A 14,396-nucleotide genomic window follows, 5' to 3' on the forward strand; every position below is an offset into this window, starting at 1 on the left:
CTCTAAGTACATAATAGCATCTATCATTGTAAAAATAGATATTAGCTGGAATAATTCAATTTAATAGGCTGTTAGAAATGAAGGAAAATTATTTTTTCTCTTTATTCAATTTTGAATCTTTCATTCTTCTCCCTATTGAAATTTCATCTCCTTTCTCACTACTTAGTACAAGTAACAAGAAATAACTTCAAAACTAAGATAAGATACCTACATTTTAGCCTCATTTTAAATCAGCTTATAGGAATACTGACTATTTTCCACACTCTTGCACTAAAATAAATTAAATCACTTTTACATTTCTAAAACAGTTAATTTTCTAAACAACTCGGTGACCTTTCACTTTTCATTATTATCTGAATAATTTGAGATAGAAATACTAAATGAGAAGACTGCAACCGAGCTTTAATTTTTGATATATATGTACATTGTGACAATTAATGTTGACGATGGGAGAAAAACAGTGAGTCAGGTGATTATGAACAGCAAAACTTTAATGGATTAATTGTTGTAGAAGGCGCGGGACAGAGAATGGGCAGTATGGTTGTGAAAATTGTGGAGAGTGGGTGCGTGCGTCATTGTTCCCGTTGCATTTGCCAAAGTATTTATAAATTTTGCTGGAAATGTGTGTGTATATCGTATTTGTGAGGACAAAGAGGAAAGAAACGTTGCAAAATCATTTGAATACATCTATCGGGAAATAATAACAAAATACATTAGAAGCTGTGTGATATAATGACGCACACGTTATACAATTACATTAACTACTATAACACATGTATTGCATCCAGGCCGCACCAACTACAATTATTCTCATTTAGTTCACCTCCAGCAAAAAAACTTCAAATAACAAACACCATAAATATATGACGGTTCCATAATACCAGTCTTTGACAATACAGCATCAGGAAGACATTTACAGGGCCTCTATACATCCTCATAATGGCCAAGACCTTGCCACAAGCAGTACCCATTTCAACACATTCTAACGCATTTAAATTTTGTACAAAACAATGACCCACCTTTTCATTTTTAAGCTCATCGGAGATTTGCCTTTGCCTTTTCCTGAAAAAAGGAACAAAACCCATATTTAGGAGGGTACATAGAATGAAGTCATAATTAAGAATGAAACCAATCAAAATACAAAATATAGCAGAAAATCGGTAGATATAAAACAGTAACCAAAAATATTTGGTTCACCATTGAATAGCACCTACTTCAAAGCAATTTCCTTTTGGCGGATTTCAGCTCCAAGGTCTACAACACATGTACTCTTGATGTGGCCATCAGAACCAAAAATTTCTATTTTTTGTAGGATAGATGGTCCACCGTCACTATTTTTGCAGTCTGGTGTTAAGCATGGCTTACCGACGCATTCCTAGAATGGATAAGAATAAATAATAGTAATGTACATATATAATAACAGTAATTTCCAAAAACATGATGTATGAAGGAGCATAAGTCAAAGCATTTAAACAAAATTCCATCTCTGGATTATTCCACACTATGGATATGAAAAAGTAACTAACAACAAGAACTAGTCATCTCAATATCATGTAAGTTGTACGGCACGATGTAGTAGACACTTTTCTTGACTAAATTAGATATTGCTCAAAATTTCTCCACTTAAAAATAACACATTAATTTCAAATGAAGGAATAATCCATTTTTTTTAACAAGGACACAATTTAAGCCTAATATTACTTTGAAGATTAGCCATTTGCAAAGAATCTATCAAAACTTCATTATAAACCAGAATCACCAACCTTATCTGATAACTTGTCTAAATTAGTAAAGGTTTCCTTTATATTTTTCCAACACTGAGGGTGGTAATGCACTTTACAACCTTCCTGGCAGGTAAGTACTACATATCCTTTGAAGTCGGGATCACTGAAAAATAAACCTGAGATATGAAGTAATCAAAGCCTAACTTGAAAGATATATTAATAATGAAATGCTACACGAAATGCAGTCTCATTTCAGAATATCAAGAGAAGTGGTTTTTTACAATTAAGAAAAAAAAGTGTTTTTAGGTTGCTTTTTTTATCAGATTACAAATTAACCCTTTCGCGCCGAATGCCGCACCTGTGTGGCGTGAATTTTCCTACCCTAACCAACGAATGTGCGGCACAGGTACAAAAAAGAGACCGTGGCGGACACAATAGACCCATGGACGCGGTCACCCTTCAAGATCTGCCTTAGCGCTAGCCCAGACCATTCTTCGGCCGCTCAGATCAACCATTTCCTATCCTCTCCACGCGGTTAACTACTGCTATTTCCAGTGTTTTTTCCAAAAAATATTTGTTGCTTACTTTTGAAATCCAAAGCTAGAAATGAATTCATCTTTTTTTGCTGAAACTGGAAACCACATGGAAATTTCAAACGAAATTCTAATATCAACGGAGTTATAGAACAACTAGTAAATATACTAAATCCGTCTATATCAACGTTAGAACTTCATTTAAAATTTCTGCACGCTCCTTAAAAAAACACAAAATTCATTTTGAATGTAAAAATATCTATGCAAACAACAAATATTTGCTCACATTTAACATTAATATTTTAGCCAGTTCACCGCGAACTCGCGCTGGGAAGGGGCCTTTAATCCTCAGAGGGTCTGGGAAAGAGGCAGAGGAAAGGGATTGTTGCCCCGCTGAGTTGGGTCCAAAAATGGTTAGGGAGGGAACCACTGCCTTCTGTCGATGCGAAAAAACCTTCGTACAGGGGAGAAAAGAAAATTTTCAAGAGACTCATAATGAGGAAGAATTTCCCTCAATGAAGGTCCGGCACGAAAGGGTTAAGCTCATGAAGAATTGTTGATACATAAAGAATGTAAGTCAATCGAGTGTGTATTTAAATAGCAGACAATACAATCAACTAATTATTTCAGCCTCATAGCTTCTAATAAATAAAATGAGGTGATAATTAGATAAACATTGAGAACAAAAAGAAAAATGAATTAAGTGATGACGATACAACTGAAGGATGTATCTACCTACTTAATATGATCCTTTTACATGAAAATTCTATCTTGAAGACAAGAAAATTTGAAATAATGAAAGAGAACTACATACTTACACTTAATAGGAAAGGAATTTTTATGAGACAAGGCAATGGAAAATGATAGGCACACAAGCCTCTAAACTATTAAAATCCATACTTATTAACAGATATTGGTTAAAATAGAACCTTGTCCACACGATACTCTTTTCATTAAACAAGATATTTTTTGTATAAATATCCTGTCTATTTCTGTAACAATAATGCCTGTTTCTTGTCCGTTTGAAGCCTATTGATAACCTGTTGAAGATTTAGTGAACAGAGTACGAACAGCCCATGAAAAATCTCGGGCCACACACAAATGGGAACTTAATAACAGCCTTTCAACAATTAGTACTCTGTTTGCAGCTTGTTCCTTAACAGGCAGGCAACAAGCGCCTGTCAGACACGGAACAGCTTTTCGGGAACAATAGTGAACAAACTCTTTACAGGCAGGGGTGGGTTGTTTTATGTTTCACCGTGCAGGGAATGAACAGAAAACATTGAATAGGCAGTCAACATACAGGGGCCAGTAGTTTGTATGTTTCACCGCACAGGAACGAACAGATTCAAAAACAACACAAAAACACCAGGCAGGGACTGGTTGGATGTTGGTTTCTCCCAATCAGTGGCAGATTTAGGAGGGGATCACAGGGGTTGTAACCGCCCCTCATAATTTTATATTAAATTTTATTAGTTTAATCAGTTTTTCTTCCTATTCATTTTTCTCCATTGTTATTTTAAACTTCTTAAATTGTTCAATTACATCAATTGTTAAGAATAAAAATGAAATATTACGCTCAAAAATGCATACAAAATGAGAATTTTAAAAAAGTTCACACAGGAGAATACCCCTCTCTTCCCAGATCATGAACCCCCCCAAATTTGAATCTGAATCTGCCTGTGCTCTAAACTAAGAACGAACAGACAACAGTGAATAGGCACTCAACACCCTATCGATTTCTGTAACAATATAGCCTGTTCGCTGTCAGTTTATAGCCAGCTGTAGATTTAGTGAACAGAACATGAACAGCCAATGAACAATCTCAATTTAATAGAGTATGAGGATGCTTAATTGAATTAAAACAAAATACTATCTGCTTAAACAGAAATTATATGTGATTGAATTCATTATCACGGTTATCACCAACCACAGATGACGGCTAATGAAGTGAGCATGCAAATTAAAACAGCTATCACGGCTTATGCATGTTAAATACTTTACTTCGCATATTACATGCAGGGGACGGTTGTTTGTATGTTTCACTGGACAGGGAACTAACAGACAACAGTGAACAGGCACTCAACAGGCAGGAGCCGGTTGATTGTCCGTTTCACACTACATGGCACGAACAGAAAACAGTGAACAGGTTCTTAACAGGATGGGAAAGATCGTGGGCACGGTGCTGCCATCTACCTACAGAGGATAGCAAATGTAAAAAACAATGCCGATACCGTTATCCACACATGTTTCCAAGCACATGGTGTACTGTACTGTGGTTAAGTTGTTGGTTGTGGAGAAAACATGTCTTTATTTGAGTATTATTTAACCTCTGCATAATCCCCACAGCATTGAATTAAGTCATTCATACATCTATTCAGTGAGAGTGAAAGTCTTTACGTGATATTTGGGCTTTAATGCATTCATTTAATAATTTACTGTGTATCCAGTTTTTGAGTAATTAGTAGTATTTGTATTTAACATGTATTATGTGTGCGTGTGTTAAGTCACCAATAAGATCCTACAAACATTGTCAGAGGACTATATTCTGAGTAGGTTTGTTTGAGTGAAGTGAAATCATCATGCTCATGTACAAACATTAATGGCATATTTCTCTTTTGAAACACACATATTACATTAGCATATTGCAGAACCAGAATAATATTCATTTAAGGAAGTATTTCTTTGATGAAATATCTCTGTCATTGATGACAAAGCTTGCTTTTCGATATCTATTCAAGATTGTTATGACAGATGGAAGATGTAGAAAAGCACAATAAGTGTTTCTAACAATCCTTCAAATGAATTTCAACTTTGAATTCTATGTTTACATAAATTACTTCTTGTCTAGTACCAAATCAACAACAGTGAACAGGTAGGGGACAACGTATGCTGCTAGGGAGAGAACAGGCAAGTAACCATCACACAGACATGAAACAGACCATGTGTTCCAATTTACATTCTACCAAAAGTCACCTGCCTGTAGTCACTTGGCCAGCAAACAGGGATCTAATAGTCTAATTAACAGGCAGCAAACTAACAGCACTCAGTCCCCCATCTGTTCACTAGCTGTGGTCCAACAAGAAACAGAGAATGCCGCAACAGGGAGAGAACAGACAAGTAACCCTATTCTCACAGACATGAAACAGACAATGCGTTCCAATTTACAATCTACTGACAATCGTCTGACTGTTGTCACTCGAACAAGGAACAGGGAGCCAACAGCCTGCTGAACAGATAACGAACAGGCATTATTGTTACAGAAATCGACAGGGTAGGCAGATGAAGGTGTCACTAAGTTCACTGGGTCATCTATGGTTAATAAGAAGAGTATATAAGTTGTTGAAGTTTAACGTTTTGATGGCTGAGTCGTCCATCATCATCAAGCCCTGATGACGATGGACGACTCGGCCATCGAAACGTCGGCAGAGATGGAGAACCTTATCCGGTGGCAATCCAGAATAAACTTCAACATCATCATACGCCGGGAAAACCTCAGATCTTTCAGTATATAAGTTGATAAAACAAAGTTTAGAGAAATGTCACCCAAGCAATTGCATTATCAGATATGAATAAAAATAGTCCATAGACATCAATGAACACCTCACAAAATACAAGGGAATATTTACCTCAAATACCTCACTGCTTTTTGGGCAGTGCGCACAGATACAAGCAATAAAAGTAAGCTGAAAGGGACAGCACTAGGTACCGAAGGACTATCAATGATGATACACTTTCTTTCCTTCTTTGGGATCATTTAGCCTTTTGAGTACGGTTATAATTCATTCCAAGATAAATTTATGGTGGAGAATGGAGTGCTACAAAGTGACCGTTACCATTGATGCAGTTCACTTGGATTGTCTTTTTCTTAAATATCAAGACAGATCACAACAATTTAATTTCGAAAAACCACAATAAGCTTAACACTAGCTTTTCTCAGGGTGACCGTACACTAAGTAAAAAATAAAACTCATGCAAAGATCTTGCTAAAAATAAGGGCCGCCCAAAATTCAAACTAGTCAGCATGTCAAAGACTTCAACAACAGAAAAAGATGAACCCTTTAGATGTCGTCGGTGAATCGGGTTAATTCCATGAACATTTCGAAGCTTATTATTCTGCTATGTTCCAAGAGTTGTTAACAATTATAACTCACGCGAGAGTAAGAAAATAAGCAAAACTACACATGGAAAACCCTACGTTATCGAGGCGCAATGTAGCGTAGTTACCAAATGCTGGAAAGGGCATGTACTTCAAAAACCACAGAAAATTAATACGAGATAGCCGCGAGTACGGGATGTAATCAGGAACAAATCGTAAAATTGTAAGACGTAAAGAATAACGTGTACCATGCGAGGAACAACCGAAAATACCTAAAACATAGGTTAAGTCGCGAGGGACGACAGCAATACTTGACGAAAGTGAAAAATACATCAACATAACAATTATGGCATTCCGTATTCCAATATGTCAACATACCCGACGAAATCCTATGTACAATAGTGGTTGTAACGTTTCCATACGCATTATTACGGTTTCACAACATTCCTAGTCAAACAAATGAACATCATAATTTCACAGCGCACGTACCTAAACACCGCCAAATTTGAATGCCGTTCAAAACATATACATGTACTTATAACACGTTACTATTTCGAATGCAATACAGACGCAATTACTAAACATGGCGCAAAAAATCAAAAATGAAATACAAACACAAATGACGATAATAACGGGAAAATGTAATATTTCATCACATTAGCTTAGCAATTAGTTGTTCATATATTAGTAGGATAAGCAAAAGCTTTCGAAGTTCTTATCACTTCTTAACTGTATCACTTCTTTGATAGACATTAATCCACGAAAAGGTGTGGAGTTACATAATTGCGATGGCACAACTGAACATTATCCAACCCCCTTCAACAATAACGAACCCATTACAACATCATTAACAACAACTCTCTCCAACCCACACTATCATCTCCAGCCCAATAAACTATGTCAACTTATTGATTCAATGCACCCTAAAACGCAGAGTCACCAGGCCAGTTATCAATACACAAGCCAAATAGGACATTAGCCAAATGGGACCCAAAATGCAATTTCACAGTTGGTAAAAACCATTATCCGTAACTAAATCTGATATCACTAAATGTTTTCATTAAGTACCATATTTCCCGGCCGATAAGACGCACTTTTTTTTCTCCTAAATGTGCTGTAAAATTTGCCTGCGTCTTATGCGCCGATGGTGTACGGATATCACGGGTATAACTTCGTCCTATAATAAGCAACCGTTTTGACAGGATAAATAATTACCATTAAGTATTTTTTAGTGTGTCAGGCATTGAAAATAGTTCAATTCATTAAAAATTTTGATAATAGCACTCTTTTGAGCAGGTTGTTAGAAATAAAGTTTTAATACGTCGATGTCTAACTCCTTTAAAAAAATTCCCGGATAAAATCAGAAATGCATGCAATGTAGCATGTTTAGTTTAATCTTGCAATGGGTGCTGCTGCAAAACTTACATACATTGAGCTAAAGGAGATGTCATCTATATGCTAATACATTGTATCTCTCACGATAAACTCACGAGTCTACCAGCACCACCGGCACTCAACCTTAGGTAACAAAGTATGAGCTCGGTGTTCAGTCAGTTCAGGCGTAATACGTATCTTTCTATTTAGTCTGCACATGTGCTTCTAAGCACAGAAACTTGGTAATTTCTGTATAAAAAGTCAAAATTGGAATAACCTAATGGGATCTAAAGAGAGAAGATTGTCGTACAGTATTGCGTTTAAACTTGAAGTCGTGAAATATGCTTCGGAACACGGCAACCGGGCAGCTGCAAGGCGTTTCGGCCCACCTCCAACCGAGAAGATGATACGAGAATGGCGGAAGCAGAAGGTAGATTTAATGAATGCAAATAAGAGTAAGAAAACTTTACGTTCATGATCTCCGAAATGGCCAAAGCTTGAGGAGCACGTTAAGACCTGGATAATAAATCACAGGAAGAACGGGATCACTGTTTCAACAAAAATGATTTTAATGGAAGCGAGAAAGTTGGCGATAGATATGTCTATTGCCGATTTTTCTGGGACAACGTCGTGTGAAAGATTTATGAAGAGAAATGGTCTGTGCATGCGTACTAAAACCACAATAGCACAAAAACTGCCACCCGAATACGAAAGAAAAATTATCGAATTCCATAAATACGTACTTAACCTGAGAAAAATGAAGTGTTTTGAAATAGGACAGATAGGAAATATGGATGAAGTTCCCTTGACATTTGATGTGCCATCAAATAGAACTGTGGACGTTAAAGGTGCAAATACAGTTACGATAAAGACTTCCGGCAACGAAAAAACACGCTATACTGTTGTCCTTGCGTGTTGTGCTGATGGTTCAAAACTCCCTCCTTTGTTGATCTTTAAACGAAAAACGCTGCCTAAGTGTATAATTCCACATGGAATTTATATTCATGTTCATCCTAAGGGATGGATGGATGGAGAGGATATGAAACTGTGGTTGCAGAGGGTGTGGTCCCGGCGTCCAGGTGGACTTCTGAAGAAATCGTCTTTGTTAGTGTGCGATCAGTTTAAGGCCCATATAATGGAGTCCGCAAAAATCCTTGCTACAGAACTGAAGACGCATCTTGCTGTGATTCCTGGTGGATTGACTTCTCAACTGCAGCCTTTGGATGTTTCAATCAATAAACCATTCAAGGGATTTATGCGTGAAGAATGGATAAAGTGGATTGAGGCACCAACTCACGATTTCACACCGACCGGAAGAATGAAACGGCCGTCAATTTCTACCGTTTGTGAGTGGGTGAAAAAGTCCTGGCAGAAAGTAAAAACTGAGACTATCATAAAGTCTTTCAAAAAGTGTGGAATCAGCAATGCGCTGGATGGAAGTGAAGATGACATTTTGTATGAGGAAAGTGACGACTCCCGAGAAAATATGTACGTGAATGATTTTAGCAGCAGTGATGAGGAATTTCTGGGGTTCTATGATGAATAAACTCTGATATATTTGCTCATTAATAATTTTAAAATTTTTTAATATTAAAGTTCCGTTTTTATGTAAAATGTTATCATTAAAATTCTTCTTTGTATTATCCAAGTATTTTAGTTTTTTTCGTAAATTCTAACCTGAAAAATCCAGGTGCGTCTTATGCGCCGGTACGTCTTATAGGCCGGGAAATACGGTAATACCTAACGGATATGAGGTAAATGCTGAATTTGACAAAATATTGAATTGGACAATATTGAAAGTAAAGGATTGATATTATCTAACACCTATGCCTAAAAATATAATTTAAGTTTCCACATTGGTAACACTGATCATTCTCATGCCTCAACTGACTGACTATGTAATAAAACCTTAAAGAAATTAAGTGCAGAGGTAAAGAGAGGAACATAGTATGTCTTAGGATACAACTGATGGCTTATGCAATAACTTATTTTGAAATCGATTCACTAAGAAAATGTATAATTCAACTTTCATTATTCTTTTTCTTTTTTTTCAACTAAATTCAAATTGTATTGTATTAGAATAGACCCTTATTGAAATTTGCCTGCTCCTCAAAAGTGAAAAGTTCACGTATGTATTTTCTTAGAGGGAAAATTTTTGCATTTGAGATAGAAGTTAATTCTGATGAGGGTATATTTTACAAACTCAAAAAATTTCAATACTACGACATTAATGAGTAATTTACATTTAAAATGACAAAATATGACTGATATAGAGGGAAGAATCCATCTTCTGGAAGTTAAAACACCCTGTTGACTATAATTACTAGACTCACATATTCAACGAGTTCCTTTAAATATTATCTCCACAAAAATACCACCATGTGCCATAAAAATTCATGAGTGGCTCTTACACCCTACAAGTTAAATTTTCCATAACAAATAAATTCAATTTTTTTATGCTACCTGTGAAAGATGTCTCTAGAAGGGTATGGATGAGAGCTTGCACTTAAGCAACCCTCAAATTTACATGTTGCATCAGGCACATGATAACCCTTACATTTAGTAATTAAATCTTCCAGGTATTTCTGTAAAAGAAGAAAGCATTTAGATTAATTATAAGATTTCTTCAACACCCCTTACAAAAAAATTAATAATCTATTTGCATACATATTTATAAAATGAAAATTTAATTCAAATGCGACTATCCAAAATTTTTAGCTTAAGTTTGAATATCATATACCATGACAAATTATGGAGAAGGCACTCTTTACTGGGACTTTCGATGGCAACCTGCAGGAGGAGGAAGTTGAGCGGGGAGGGGTCTTCCAATGTTTAGTGTTTTGTCCTAAGCAATCTACAATTGGATGGTCCACAACCTACCCTTCCTGATAGTTCACCATTAGTGCAACCTATACTTAGTCCTGAACCCTTGTGAACAAATTGTCCTCGTAAGAGATCTGCCCAAGATATTTAAGTTCGACCAATTCAGCCAAAATTACATTATGGTTTGGACCAGTAGATACAAACCTCAAGACCATCTTGAGTGGCTTCCTTTATAACTTCTTCAGTGAAAGGCCAAAAATGTGTTTTGAAATCATGCCCTACCATAGCGTCACGACTTTTCTGAATTTCTTCCTCAGCTAACTGAAACCTGAAAGAAGATAAAAAATAAACTATCAAGATATATTATCACTCTCAAGATTGTTACAAGAAAAACATAAATGAAAATCGTGCAGCATAATTTCAATAGGGTAGTTTCCTTCAGCAAAGAAAACGAAAGGCATTGATTGCGATTCGTTACCCACCATTAGTGTATTCATAATATACAAATTATTTGGTTTTAGAAATATCGGTTTAGACGAATGGCAAGGGTCAATTTTATCCTCATTTGAAAAAGGCCAGATTGGTGCCCATGCGATGCCACTCCATGTGACGTCACAGGGACCTAGTTTCTATATGAGTAGATAGGAGTTCTACATCGTCTGAGATTACTGATGAATGCATGAGGCACAGAGCTCAGGGAAACATCTCTTAATAATCACCTATTAAAACTGCCTAAGGTCGGAAAGTTTCCTTCGTATGATAGGGTATTAATAATCCTTATTTAAGCGAAGCGCTACCTGCTTGCAGGGTACTCAGCTACCTGGTAGCAGCCTGCATCGTATCAGCGCTCAAAGCCTCGCTCCAAGGTCACCTCAATTTTGTAAGTAGTGAATTTTAGGTTTTTAAGCATTTTAAAAGAGTCATATGATCAACATTAGAACCCTGATCACTCGAATCTCGATATCTGGACACTTCGGGGAAGATCGGCAAGCCTGAAACATTTTTTTCTCACATCTGTAACGAACTTTTGGGGGGGCTCGGGCCCCCTCAGGCCCCATGGAGTCGGTGCCACTGCTTTCAAGTGAATGTATAAATGCACAAACAATTTATTTGACCGGAACTAATGTATGAACCAAATTAGAACAGCTTCTCTTTTCTGTCCATGCATTGGGTGGTTACATGGTGCATTTTAATGTCCATTCTAGTGCTCATGCATTTGGACATAAACTCCTGTGTGTTGATGTATCATGTAACCAGACCATAATGCAATATTACTTACCGGTTGAATTTTATAAGCAATTTAGCAGCAGCATAATGATATGTTGGTAGTTCAGCATGAAGAGTGTCTTTCAAAGCTGAAAGGGAATTTTGGGCATTGATGAGGTCCGGGAAGCTGTCCACTTCAACGAGGCTCATAAAATAGGCGTATTGAAACCATATGTACTTGGAACTGTCATCAAAAACCTTAAAAAGAAAAATAAGTTACAAAGTGATGGCAGACGGAATCATAGTCAGGAATTCAGATGGCAAACCGAGGCTGAATCATCCCAGGGAGAACACCAAGGTCAAAAAGACATCATTTAGATGGTCAAAAAAAACCTTGCGATCCCCAGTCAAAAAACCTATTTCCTTCCCTCCACCGTGACCTAATCATGACATCTTCTGGTTGGACAAAAAGATGTCTTTAGGATATCATTTAGATGGTCGACAAAACCTTGCGATCCTAGGTCAAAAAACCTATTTTCTTCCCTTCACCATGATCATGATCGACCTCATCACGACGTCTTCTGTTTGGTCAAAAAGGCATCTTTAAGACGATATTTAGATGGTCAAAAAAACGTATTAATCCCAGGTCAATAATACCTATTTCCTTTGAAGGTGGATGGATAGATGAAGTCATAGTATGCACGTGCACCAAATTGCATTGGCAACTTTTCTGGCAAATGTTCATAAAAGCGATTTAAAGTTGGGAAAACTCATTCTCTAAATATCTTTACTAAACATATAGCTATACATATATAGTCTAGAGAATAGTAGAGTAGAATAATAGAAATTCTATAGAATGCCTATTTTATGAAAGTATGGCTGTTGATTGGACTTCAAAAATACCAATATTTTAGATGATGTAATTAATTTAACAAAAAGATTATTTAAACAAATGATATACATTTGAAAAACAAAAATAGTTGTAAGAAATACAGGGCAGACATCAACTATTTAAGCAAAATTTATAATTATTTACTTAATCAAAATTGATACGTAAATATGTACTGAATTAGATTAGTTACCATCAATAAACAAATCCAATTCAATGGTATAGCAGGTATGTATCAAAATTCTAGTCTCTTCTTTTTAATTAATGTACAAGATAATTCTGTTTTTATTTTAATATCGTGAATAATATTGTCATAACCTTTTATGTTTCACAATTATGTACTCATATTTATTCATAGCCCTGATGAAGGTGTTTAAATACGTTGGCAAAATTTGCATTGAAAATACTTCAATAACTATACTGCAAGACATTGAATCAACATGAATGAATTCATAATCTCTATCGTAACAGGCTCAACTTTGTGGAGGTTCATTCTAATAAATAAAAGCGAACAAACTATGTATAAATCCACCAATTTATTTTTGTGGTACTACTAGTTTCGACGCAGCGGCGTCATCATCAGGTACAAAGGCCCAATCACACACCTCAGATTTCCCAGCCACCCCTTCCACCTACCTTCTTCCTCCCGATACCACATGATATATAAGGATGTTTGTTTCTTTGTAGCCTTTGTACCTGATGATGACGCCGCTGCGTCGAAACTAGTAGTACCACAAAAAATTTGGTATATATATAAATTTGGTATTTATAAATTGGTGGATTTATACATAGTTTGTTCGCTTTTATTTATTATTATGAATGAATTCATTTATAATGCTGAAGATGTTTTGAGACAGCTAAGATATCTACAACATGCTTAGAAGGTGTCTACAAGTTATTAAAGATATATTCTAGTATTAGCAAAAGACGTATTAGATATTACATAGACATTTTGTCGATAATTTTTGCTACGTGGGAGTTTTCTATATTTATTTATACTTCCTGTTTCTCAGACATAAATCTAAACAGTTTTCTATTGGTTATATAATTAAAAAATTACTTCATTCATCTCATGTTTTATCTCCTATTTTCATCACCTAAGAGGTTTTCCTTAAATCTTGGTGGAGGGAAGAAAATATGTCTTCTAGTTGAATTTTTCAAAATATTTTAAACACCAAAATGTCATCTTTTTGATCAAAAAGAAAAGGTCGCGATTGGGCCATGGTGGAGGGAAGGAAAAAGGTATTGTTAGCCCGGGATTGAGAGGTTTTTTGACCATCTAAATAACACCTTAAAGACATCTTTTTGACCAACCAGAAGACATCGTGGTTACGTAATGGTAGAGGGAAGGAAATAGGTATTATTGACCTGGGATCGAGAGGTTTTATTGACCACCTAAGGGACGTCTAAAATACGCCTTTATGACCAACCAGAAGACGTCGTGATTGGATCATGGTGGAGGGAAGGAAATAGGTATTATTGACCTGGGATTAAGACGTTTTTTCGACCATCTAAATGACGTTTTAAAGACGTCTTTTTGACCTTTGTGTTCTCCCTGGGACAATACTTAAATTGTTCATCTATATCCTACTATAACATACACACTTACATGACTGGAATACTTCTTTAATTCAGCCACTTCTTGGAATTTACTCACAGCTAATCTGAAGTTTCCCACGATTAAAGCCCTGGATCCTTCACCTAAAAGTATGCCAAGACGCTGTAATGGAAAAAATAAACATGAAAAT

At 36.1% G+C, this 14,396-nt stretch overlaps 1 protein-coding gene across 4 annotated transcripts in view; it reads right to left on the reverse strand.

Moving 5' to 3' along the window:
• LOC124160623 overlaps positions 1-14,396 on the reverse strand; it is a 151,322-nt gene that overhangs the window by 27,269 nt on the left and 109,657 nt on the right. For all 4 annotated transcript variants that reach the window (XM_046536521.1, XM_046536519.1, XM_046536523.1 and 1 more), the window contains 7 exons: positions 14,258-14,368; positions 11,833-12,017; positions 10,758-10,881; positions 10,194-10,315; positions 1,764-1,887; positions 1,215-1,375; positions 1,020-1,062 (listed from right to left, as the gene is read on the reverse strand). In XM_046536521.1, the coding sequence (XP_046392477.1) occupies positions 1,020-1,062; positions 1,215-1,375; positions 1,764-1,887; positions 10,194-10,315; positions 10,758-10,881; positions 11,833-12,017; positions 14,258-14,368 (870 nt within the window). The remainder of the gene's footprint in view (positions 1-1,019; positions 1,063-1,214; positions 1,376-1,763; positions 1,888-10,193; positions 10,316-10,757; positions 10,882-11,832; positions 12,018-14,257; positions 14,369-14,396) is intronic.

The sequence above is a fragment of the Ischnura elegans genome, chromosome 6 (genome assembly GCF_921293095.1).
Source record: "Ischnura elegans chromosome 6, ioIscEleg1.1, whole genome shotgun sequence".
Taxonomy (NCBI): domain Eukaryota; kingdom Metazoa; phylum Arthropoda; class Insecta; order Odonata; family Coenagrionidae; genus Ischnura; species Ischnura elegans.